At 38.0% G+C, this 12,144-nt stretch overlaps 1 protein-coding gene across 2 annotated transcripts; it reads left to right on the plus strand.

The window, feature by feature from the left end:
* Window positions 1-2,143: 2,143 nt before the first annotated feature.
* Window positions 2,144-11,921, plus strand: LOC129685568 (prolactin-like). 2 transcript variants are annotated; one of them, XM_055619083.1, is made up of 5 exons: window positions 2,144-2,236; window positions 3,885-4,057; window positions 6,018-6,125; window positions 8,868-9,047; window positions 11,588-11,921. In XM_055619083.1, exons 1-5 carry the CDS (start codon window positions 2,209-2,211, stop codon window positions 11,777-11,779), a joined length of 681 nt encoding a protein of 226 aa, XP_055475058.1. In that variant the 5' UTR covers window positions 2,144-2,208; the 3' UTR covers window positions 11,780-11,921. The 2 variants fall into 2 exon arrangements, with proteins under 2 accessions (XP_055475058.1, XP_055475059.1); XM_055619084.1 differs by having other exon boundaries at window positions 3,888-4,057.
* The last annotated feature ends 223 nt before the right edge of the window (window positions 11,922-12,144 follow it).

A 12,144-nucleotide genomic window follows, 5' to 3' on the forward strand; every position in this document is an offset into this window, starting at 1 on the left:
AAAGGACCCAAGTACATTTCCAAGTATGGAGTCTTACTCCCACATGTAACTCTAGCTGCAGGACATGCAATACCTTCTTCTGTATATTTGAACTCATACACACAGTGATCAGTGCACCCATATACTCCTGCACATGCCATGTACACACACACACACACACACACAGAGAGAGAGAGAGAGAGAGAGAGAGAGAGAGAGAGAGGAGCAAAATATTTTTTTTAAATCTCTTTAAAAGAGAGAAGGCTATTACAAATAAAGCTGCTACAAACATGGTTGAGCAAATGTCCTTTTTGTGTACTTGAGCCTCTTTTGGGTATATGCCTAGGAGTGATATGGCTGGATCTTGAGGAAGCGCTATTCCTAGTTGTCTGAGAAAGCACCAGATTGATTTCCAGAGTGGTTGTACAAGTTTACATTCCCACCAGCAGTGGAGGAGGGTTCCCCTTTCTCCACAACCTCTCCAGCATGTGTTGCTACTTGAGTTTTTTATCTTGGCCATTCTGATTGGTGTAAGGTGAAATCTCTGGGTTGTTTTGATTTGCATTTCCCTAATGGCTAATGAGGTTGAACATTTCTTTAAGTGCTTCTCTGCCATTCGATATTCCTCTACAGAGAATTCTCTCTTTGGCTCTGTTCCCCATTTTTAAGTGGTTTACTTGGTTTGCTGCTTTTCAGCTTCTTTAGTTCTTTATATATACTGGATATGAGTCCTCTGTCAGATAAAGGGTTGGTGAAGATTCTTTCCCAATCCTCCCCTATCAATGGACTTGGGGAGGGGCATGCATGTAGAAAGGGGTTGAGGGTCGGACCTGGAGGGTAGGAGGGAGGGGCTTATGGGGGGATACAAAATGAATAAAGTGTAATTAATAAAAGTTAAAAAAAAGAACACTTAACAAAAAAAAAAGAGATAGAAGGCAAATGCCCAATAAGACATGATTTTTTTTTAATTACTTCATCTGTCAGTCCATATTCAGTAAAGCCAAAACTAAAGGTCACAAGCTGCTTTAGATGAATGAATCCCCAAATTAAAGAAAGCCATCAGCAACTTCATTATTATTCACTCTAATAAATATTGTTTAGAAGAACTCTAAAAGGTGATGGAACTTTGGAGTGCATTAAAAATTTGTCACCTTGCCCTAGTGTGGTTTGGGGTCAGAACAGGCAGGCAGCTCATGAGTTCATAATAGTTCATCAAACTATATACTTCAGGTGAGTGGAGACAGGTGGTCAGAATGACTACACTTGGCCCTTGCCTCTTTGTGAACCTGTGTGCCCACACACATTAGTACACTTCGCCTTAAAAATGACTGTGCTCCTTCCCCAATTAAACTGTTAGGGATGGTGATATCTGGTTCTCCTTAGATATGAGTGCCCCTGGATGCATTGCAACTGGCATTTTTCTCTCTTCATATGTCTTCCCAGAATTCTTCAAGCAACAATCCTCCCAATACCTAGCATCATCATAAAAGACTATATACTGTCTTTGCATTTAGTCTCTCTAAGCCTCTGTTTATTAATATATGCATGAAGGATGAAAATGCTTTACATACTAAAACCAAAGGTAAAAAGATGAAACTATGTTCTACAGCCCACACTGCCCACCAGACACGTCACTATAAAGGGGCGAAATAGTATGTAAGAAAACAAAGAACATTTGAAGAGATGAGGAGTGTGAAAGGGAACAGAAAATCCTGCCTTTTCAAGCTTAAATACACACTCCTTGTTATTTAGCGTATGCTTTTTTAATCTTTTAGTTCACACAATAATCTTGAATGAAATAAATTATAAACAACAATATTTGAGGCTATTTTCTAAGTTATAAGCCATGATATATAATGTAGACTCTCTGGAGAAATAAGGGCAAATTTTAATGGAATTACCTTCTATAAGTTTTATAAATTCTCCTGCTCAAGGTCTCACCTTCAGCATTTCTCTCATTTCCTTTTGCAGTAATTAATCAAAATCCTTCATTTCTGGCCAATATGTCTTCCTGAATATGAATAAGAAATAAAATACCATTTGATGTTTAAAATTATGGGGGCAATCTTTAATGACGGAAATAGATGACTCAGGAGGGGGAAGAGGATGCCTGATTATATATATTCATCAAGATGTCAAAGGTTTATAAAGCCAGTATCTGCGATTGAGAAAGCTGTGGTTCTCGCAAGTCTTCTTTGGTGAAGTGTATTCCCAGCAGGCATCACCACCATGAACAGCCAGGGGTCATCCCAGAAAGGTATGTGCTGCAGCTCAGTGAATAATTGGCTTTCTCGGTATTCCTAGTGTGGCATGAGGGTGTCTAATGTGAAAATTTCTGTCTTCCATTTTTAAGCGTTAGAGGGAGTTGGGGAATACTGGGGATGTTTTTGTCCAGACATGGCATGACCAGAACTAACAAGTACCTAAGACAGCTGTGGCGATGTACAACATAACTTGGTCCCTTATTTATTTATAGCAAAAAAGAGGGAAAATACAGAGATACATAGGTTCAGAACAAAGGTGACAGGCTTGTTGACATTCCTCAGAAGTAGATGGGGGCATGACAGGACACTCACCTTGCACTCCACCTATGAGTCCCCACAATGCCAAGGTTAGTTTCTCAGAGGTGCAGCTGTCTTTGAGTTAACAAGGGAGTTTAGAAGAATATCCTATTCATTGATTTAGCAATTATCCCTATCTATGCATAACAGATTATTAGATCAGTGGCTCTCTAGTGGAAGAGACATCCTTCTTCAAGAGATATGATAACATCAAGAGATAATTTGTGCTGGCATAATAGAAGTAAGGAAGTTAAACGGAGGGTGCTGCTGGTAGCTAATGGATAGAAATCATGGATGCTCTGAAGCATCCTCTGCTGCAGAGTCAGCTTGAGAAAAAAGTTGGTGTTGCTGAGACAGAGAACTTGGACTGACACAGACCACAAGAACCTTGGGTCTACCTGTCACAAGTCCAGGTATCTATATAGGTAGGTCAGTTCTAATAAATTCGACAAAATCTTCAATGATGCAGGCATAATGAATCTAACGATAGCAGGTGTCTGGTTTACTCTTCTCTGACAATTTGAAACCAAAGGACACTTCAATAGAAAAGGAAAAAAAGAGGTTAGTACTAACTAATTGCCTTTACCTTCTCAGCGACATATGAAAAAAAAAAAAAACAAAAAAAAAACATAGCAACATAAAATTTGTTTTGTGACAAGTATAAGAAAGGCGCTTTTAATTTTATCTTATCTCAAACTTAAAACCCCTTAGATGATATATACTCAGATAAATGTACTCAGAGTTAGAGCATATCTATCTAGTTGTGAATTATGAGCTACTGCTACTGCACCATTATCTGCAAAGAAAATTTCTCTCACACATGTAAACTATCAAGTCTCCTTAAACAAATACACAAACATACACATAAATATATATTTTCTTTTTTATATTACATAAATACATTTGAAGCATGTTTTTGGAAAATTAGAACTATTTTACAAGAACTATACACCAATAACATTTTAAGTTTTCAGCTAATAGGCTATTTAGTAGCTCTGTATAGTAATTATTTTTGTGGTTAACATTGAATTAAAAATTATTAGAGGTTGTAATATCAAGAGACTTCCATGATATAAAATTCTCTTAAGAGAATGACTTAATACACTTGTTCAGGTTAATTTAAGCTCAAAATGTTTGCAAAGTGCACAAGCACTTCTGAGATGAATACAAAAGGACAAAAGTCACCCTCCTTAAACCATATAGCTGTGAAAACGTTAATATATGGACAAGCGTTGATGCGGAAGACGTTGACTCTTCACCACAGATCCAGTCACATATGGAAGGTGCTGGAGATGGCTATTCGGTTGAATAGATTGTCCCCCACTGGTTCCTGTGTTTATTTAGCAGGAAGACTCCTCCTGATGGTGATCTCAAACCTGCTGTTCTGCCAAAATGTGCACCCCCTGCCAATCTGTCCCAGTGGGGACTGCCAGATGTCCCTCCGTGAGCTGTTTGACCGGGTGATCATGCTTTCCCACTACATCCATAACCTGTCTACAGAAATGTTCATCGAGTATGTAAGTACCTTACTCATTTCTGTAATCTTTTCAAAGGGTGTCTTTGCAGCAACTGTGCTCTGATACAGCTTAAACAACGATCCAGACTTCAAATGTGACATCTTCTTGGGGAAAAAAAAAAATCATTATATAAAATTGCACAAGGAGGAATGGACAATTTCACAATTTCTTAAATATTTACAAAAGTGAAATGACTTTCAATAATTTGTAATTTGGGCTCTTAAGTGTTAGCTTGAGGTTTTACGCGCTCGATGTGGCTGGAGTTGGGAAGACTTCACAATCTGTATCTGTGGGTCCAGGCTCCAGTGACATTTTTCTCTTAGTGTTTTCAAGTGCCCAGTGACTAAGAACACCATGGAGTAGTAAATTCTTGGATGGGCTAGATTTAACCTAAACTGAAACCACATGGGAAGAGGGAGAGTAAAAATAATCACTGCTCCAACAGCCCCAAATGTTAAGAGCCGTTTGTTAAAACTTTCAGAGCATGGTTTCAGTTCAAGTAGGAAGCCTGGTTCAGAAGCAGAGAAAGGTCCTCTCTTGATGCAGGCCTTTCAGAGGACTTAGGTATAGAACCTGGGAGTCAGTCTACAAGGCCAAAGTCGCTGAAACTGTCAGTAACTAGTGCATGTACATGAAGTGGCTCATAATTTGCAATAAATATAAATTTATAATGGTCTCTTTACTCATTAAAATTTCTTTCAGTTATTGACTGTTCATAATTCACTTTAGAAATCTTCCTAGAAATTCTTGCAGATTTTCAGAATTTCTACTTAATTTTAGTTTATTGTAACACTTTATAAATAAATTAAAAATGAAGGAAAATATTCAAATCATTAAATATTAATTACAATGTATATGTTAAATAACTTTTCTATTTCAATTTCTCACTATTTGGCATCTTTCAAATATGTATACCTGGTGCTTCATGGCTTACTTTGTATTAGTCCACATACTTATATTCAATATTTATGAAGAATTTAGTACTTACTTCAAAATATAGATTTAGAAATACTTAAATTAAAGGCTATTTTCATAATGCCCACTAAAAAGCATCATATCAATCTAAAGGTATAATAAGCAATAAATAAATAAACATATAAAATATGTGATATAACATTTATTTTCAATATGAGAAATGACATTTAAGAAGATTTTTATATTTTAGGTATTTTTATTGTTTATTTTCCAAATAAAAATTTCTATAAAAGATCAGACAAGGAAATAAAAAAGTACAGACTAGGACAGAAGTTTAGACATTTCTGTTAAGAAAAAATATAACCAAACCTTCAGGAGAGTGCAGGAAATCATATGAAAGAAGGGAAAGTTAATATGACCTGGAGAAGACAGGAGCTCCACAAGGACCAAATATATCAGGCCACAGGGTCTTTTATGAGACTGTTTCTCCAACCAAGGACCATGTATGGATATAACCTAGTACCTGTGCTCTGGTGTAGCCCATGGTAGCTCATTATCCAAATACCCTATTAAGGGGAGCAGGGAATATTTCTGACATGAACTCAATGGCTGGCTCTTTGACCTCCCCTTCCCCCCAAAGGAGGAGGAGCCCTGCTAAGCCACAGAGGAGAACTTTGCAGCCAGTCCTGAAGAGAGCTGATAAAACAGGGTCAGATGAAAGGGGAGGAGGTCCTCCCCTATTAGTGGACTTGGAAAGAAGCAGGGAGGAGATGATGGAGGGAGGGAGGGGTTGGGAGGGAATGAGGGAGTAAAATACAGCTGGGATACAAAGTTAATAAACTGTAAGTAATATTAAAGAAATAAAAAAATTAAAAAATATAAAAACAATTGACACATAAGTAGGAAATGGGTTACTTAATTCATTAATTTCAAGTGTTAGGCTTTTAAAAATTAAATGTCCATCACGTGAATTAACATTCTTGTTCTAGGTATTTTTTTTTTTAATTCTCAAACTTTGCTAATGAAAATTTTGTGTCATTTCCAGGACAAACAGTATGCCCAGGACCGTGGGTTTATTGCCAGGGCAATGAATGAGTGCCCCACTTCTTCCCTGGCTACCCCTGAAGACAAGGAACAAGCTCAGCAGATCCCTGTGAGTCCTCACCCCAGTTTATTTGTGATATAACTGAGGCAGTATACTGGTTTTGGTGTACTTCATGTTATTAGAACACTCAGAGTTTTAGTAATCCTCTAATCAAAGAAAGGAAGAATGAAAGAAACAAACAAAAAGAGGAAGAGTGATTTGCCAAAACAAATACACATTGTAGAGTGGGTAAAAAAAAGTGAAATACTGAATAACACTGTAAGTGAGCCATGAACTCTTCATGACAATGACATTGCATATGTAGTCCTGTAGGAAACTTTGAACTCTATTTTATAATCATGGATAAGTTGACATTCATTCATACGTAAGATATGCTAAATTAGGTGCGTTTGTTCTACATTATGGAAACCCATCCATTGACAGTCTCCATTACTGATCACTGTACCTTCACTTTTTAGCTTTAAAATTCTCCTAGTCCTGCTTCTGCGAATTTACCTACATCTGCATTCTTCCCAGACTTCTTTGCCTTCTTCTCTTTCTTCAGAAAATAAGGAATAGTGCTACCTCAAGATCCAGCTATACCACTGCTAGGCATATATCTGAAATATGCTCAACTATACCACAAGGACATTTGCTCAACTATGTTTGTTGCAGCTTTATTTGTAATAGCCAGTACATGGAAACATCCCTCAACTGAGGAATAAATACAGAAACTGTTATAATTTACACAATGGAATACTGCTCAGCGTTTAAAAACAAGGAAATCATGAAATATGTAGGCAAATGGATGGAACTAAAAAAGATGATCCTAAATGAGGTAAACCAGAAGGAGAAAGACACACATGGTATATACTTATTAACAAGTGGATATTAAACACATAATACATGATGAACATACTAAAATCTATAGTTCTGAAGAAGCTCAGCAAGAAGGAGGACACTAGGGAAAATGCTTAAACCTCATTCAGAAGGGCGAGCAGGATTAATATCGGAGGTGGGAGAAAACAGGGAATAGGACAGGAGCCTTCTACAGAGGGACCCTGAAAGATTTTATCCAACAGGACATTGTAGCAGATGCTGAGACTCAGCCAAACTTTGGGCAGGTGCAGGGAATCTTATGGAAGAATGGGGAGATAGAAAGACCTAGACTGAACAGAAACTCCACAAGAAGACTAACAGAGCCGAAAAATCTGAACCCGGGAGAGGAGGGGAATGGTGCATGGAAAGGACATAGACTCCCTGCTTAGATGTAGCCCATAAGCAGCTCCATCTCCATGGGGGTTTCCTAATATTGGGGCAGGGGCTATCTCTGACATGAACTCAGTGGCCAGCTCTTTGATCACCTCCCCCTGTGGGGTGCAGCCTTGCCAGGCACAGAGGATACTATTGACTTTGAAACAATTTATCCCCACAAAAAAATTCCTTGTTGCAATGTGTTATTATTTCATTTGATGGAACCTACATTGCTATTAACATTTGCCTCCTATTACTTCTCCTCATATCCTTTATGCTTTTTCAATATAATATCCCTTGAATCTCTCTCTACTCCTCGTTTTCATTTTCATCTGTGTTCCTCGGATACATCTGTACAGTAAGTGTTTCAAATCATGGATGATTTTTATGTATGGTTTTGGGAGTGAGCAGACAGACACAGGTGGGTCAACCCTCCACTGGGACATTCATGCATGCTTGTATTTACACATGATGCGGTGTCATTTTTCTTCACTTGTTCTTACCAACCAATGGGACACTCTTCTAGAAGTGATAGAAATGAAGTCATGGAGACTGTGGAAAGTACCATCTTGAGCCACATACTCTTTTTTTTTTTTTTGTATTATCTTTAAGTTTTCTAAAATAAGATGAAAATATATTCATGCAATGATCAATCTTATTCTTTAGTGTGAACATGATTTGGGTCAATAGTCATTGATAGTGGTGGCACCTATCTTTCCTGACACCCTCTTGGAACCTACTAAGTCAATACCCACTGAGTGCCACCAGAGTTTTGGTTTGTTATGGACCTGAAAACTAATGAAGTAGAAAAAGACTCACAACGAGGGAAGATGGTAGAATTTCAGAGGGAAACCAAAACACCAAAAATTTGATATCTTAGTATAAAAAGTGTCATTTAAAGGTTAAGAAGATTTAAGTCAGTTAAGTTTTTCTATATAAGTATGAGGATCTGACTTTAACTCCCAAAACTTACTTTTAAAAAATAAGCATGGATGTAGACAGACATGGTGGTGCCTGCCTTTTGTCCTAACACTCAAAAACAATTTCTGTTTTCGATCAGAAAAGCAACAAAACAGACAAACAAACAGAACAAAAACCCTTGGGGGTGCATACTTGTAAGCTCAGCACAGGAAAAGTGAACACTGTAGGGCAATCAGCCTATGCTACTAGGAAAGTTCCTGGCTAGAAAGATACCATAAGAGGTGCTCAGAACAATAGCACCCAACTTGGTTCTCTCACCTCCAAAAACATTTGTATGCATACTTGAGTACATGTGCAAGCACACACTAAAATACACACACTAACACACATGTACAGAGAGACATGGATACAGGATGAAAAGTAGTCCTTTAAATAAGTATTTTTTTTTTTTTTACTTTTGCAAAGTATATATGAATAGTTGTTTTATGTTTTACAGCATTTGTCCTCTAAAACCACACTCATATGCACATTGTTACAAGAGTGAATGTTTTAGTTCGGCCGCTATGAACAAAAACCTGTGTAACCATCTCTGCTGTATTTCACTTACTTAAATTATTGTTCAACTTGATCGCTTAGCCGGAAGTCCTTCTGAATCTGATACTCAGTTTGGTGCACTCCTGGAATGACCCCCTGTACCAACTAGCAACTGAAGTAGGTGGCATCCATGAAGCCCCAGATGCTATCATATCAAGAGCCAAAGAGATTGAGTCACAAAATAGGCGTCTTCTAGAGGGAATTGAGAAGATTCTTAGCCAGGTAAGCAGTCCCTTGAACCTACAGTACTTTTCTTATTCACAGAAAAGCTTATCTCTACAATGAGAAACAAATTTTGAAATACTTTCCTTTGCAAGAACAAAGTTTAGGCATTCTACGTTGTAGACTTCTAGTAAAGCAAGTGCAAATTTTTTATTACGGTAGATTCTAATGTCTCTGAATTTTGGAATTCATTTGTGGTATTTGACAGGTGTGGCTTTCTCGAGGTTTAATCCTCATTCAGAGGGGCAAATGGGATAAACATCGAAAGTGGGAGAATACAGAGAACAGGAGAGGAGCCTTCCGTAGAGGGCCTCTGAAAGACTGTACCTGATAGGGTATCAAAGAAGATGCTGAGAATCATAGCCAAAGGGCAGAGTGCAGGAAATCTTATGGAAGAACAGGGAGATAGAAAGACCTGGAGGGGACAAGAGTTCCACAAAGAGACCAACAGAGCCAAAACATCTGGACCCAGGGGGTCCTGTAGAGACTAACGAATCAACCAAGAAACATGATTGGAGAGGACCTGGATCCCTGCTCAGATGTAGTCCATGGGCAGCTCAGTCTCCATGGAGGTTCCCTATTAAGGGGAGCAGGGGTAGTCATAGGGATGAACTTGGTTGCCTGTTCTTTGACAACTCCCCCTGATGAAATGGTCTTACTAGGCCACAGAGAAAGAGGATCCAGACAGTCCTGATGAGACCTGATAAGCTAGGGTCAGATAGTAGGGGAAGAGGACCTCCCTATTAATGGACTAGGGGAGGGGCATAGTGGGGAAAGGAGGGAAGGAGGATGGGATTGGGAGGAGATGAGGGAGGAGGCTACAGCCTGGATACAAAGTGATAAAATTGTGAAGAAGGAGGAGGAGGAGGAGGAGGAGGAGGAGGAGGAGGAGGAGGAGGAGGAGGAGGAGGAGAAGGCGGCAAGGCAGGAGGAATGTGAACTCAATACCAGCCCAGAATATACAAGAAAAGAAAACATAAAATAAATAAATAAATAAATAACCGATTGCTGAAGATTTTGTGCTTACTACCAACACAACCAAGAAATCAAGCTGGGTCTGACCTGGAAGGCTCTTACTTCTTTGTGGCTTTCATGGTCCTGGAAGCTGTCATTCAAACTTCTAGAAGAGAATTGTCACCAACACCTACCTGTGAGCACTGTGCTCTGCACTATCAACATGTCCCTTAAGATAAGCCTGGTGGCATAGTAGTGATATGGCTATTTTATGTGCAACTAAGGCCTGCAAAAACAAAACAAAACAAAACCCAAAAAACCAAAAAGCAGAAAACAAAAACAACAACAAAAAAAATGACAACAAAAACAATAAAAAAAAAATCCACCAAGGGTTTGCTGTTTTCTGGGCACTGATGGTTAAATTTTCCACAATAACAAGAAAGCAGACTATAAAACTGGCATTATTATATACTGACAAAATTGCATATAATTTCTTAGAAAATATATATATTGAAATCCTGGTTAGATTCTCTACTGCTAAAACACTAGAGAATTAAAGTGTAAAGAGAGAAAAAAGAATATCAAAATCAGATTAGAATTCCTCTTGCTGACATTGGCCCTCATACATAGGAGACTGAAAAGATGACGGTGGGGGCATCAGAATTGTTTCAGCAGGTCCCAAGGGGTACATTTAAAAAAATGTTCCTTATTTTATCATGTATAGATAAAATACATAAAATAGTAGTTAATTCTATGTATTGTTTCACTTGATTCTCTTTCATTAAGACTCATTTTATTGCATTTGATATACTGAAATAATTTATTCTGAATCAGTATTTTGAATTTCTTCATTCAAATATTTGTCATTGCTAGTGAGCAACTTTCTGAAAATCAAGTAAATAAAATATCATCTGATAAAAAAGTAGGAACATTGACATAATTATTTTACATTTCTTTATAGCCATTTTGTCTAAATGTTATCTTTCTAATTATCGTGAAAGAATATACATCTGATCAAAGCACGTGAGAAATGCAAATACAACTAAAACAATTAACCAGTGTTCCTTGCAGCAAATATTCTGATTTCGAGGTATTATATTTATTCCAGAAGAGTCTACATTCTAACTTAGTGGTTATTTTATAATAAAGGAGCATGTATATTCCTCTTCATTGTTAGCATTCCAAATAGTCACCATTTATTTCGGAACAGTTAGACCAGGGATGCACTACCAGAAGCGACGCTGTACAAAGTTGTTGTTCACACAGATAAACATCCTAAGTAAGAAAGCAGACGCTCCTGTCACCTTACCTTGTTAAAACCCGAGACCTGGTTATCCATCCCTTTACACTGACAAGAACAACCTTCAACTCAGATCTCTTGCACAATACAAGTCATATCTTCATACCCTTGTTCAAACTATTTGATGGCTGAAAGACTTGTGCCCTGCCTATATATGCCCTGTATCCATGAGTTTGGCCAAAATGTTGCATTGTTCTTTCGCCAAATTATGAATTCCATAATTAGAAGGATATAAAATACTAATACATGAATTTGAATTATCTGTTTGTTTGTTTGTTTGAATTAGGCATTTCCTGAAGCCAAAGAAAATGAGATCTACACTGTTTGGTCACAACTCCCATCCCTGCAGGGAGTGGACAAAGAATCCAGGGACCTGGCTGTTTACAACAACATGCGCTGCTTCCGCAGGGATTCCCACAAGGTTGACAACTACCTTAAGCTCCTGAGGTGCCGGATTGTCCATAACAACAACTGCTAAGCCTACATTCATTCTGCCTACTTCCTAGATGGTCCTCAAATGCCTATTTCTTCAGAACCTTCTATTTGCCTTACAGCTTTCAGTGCGTGCTCGGGTGCAGTGGGTGTCTTCTTAAGAAATAAAAACTAACTTTTAAAAAACATCAATGTCTGAAAAGCAATCTGTCAGTGTTTCCTCTGTTATTTGATAGGAAATCTTTCGCCTGCCACATCACGTTATCAAATTCGGTCACTAATCCCAGGAGTCATTCTGATCTTATAACTAATGCATATGGCAAAAGTAGTTTACAATCATAGAAAGTTAATGGAGGACCAAGATTTTTAGAATTGAAGAAGGAAACCACTATTAACAAGTTCATCCAGGGT

This window comes from Psammomys obesus, unplaced genomic scaffold, assembly GCF_907164565.1.
Source record: "Psammomys obesus unplaced genomic scaffold, mPsaObe1.curated_primary_1811, whole genome shotgun sequence".
Classification (NCBI taxonomy): domain Eukaryota; kingdom Metazoa; phylum Chordata; class Mammalia; order Rodentia; family Muridae; genus Psammomys; species Psammomys obesus.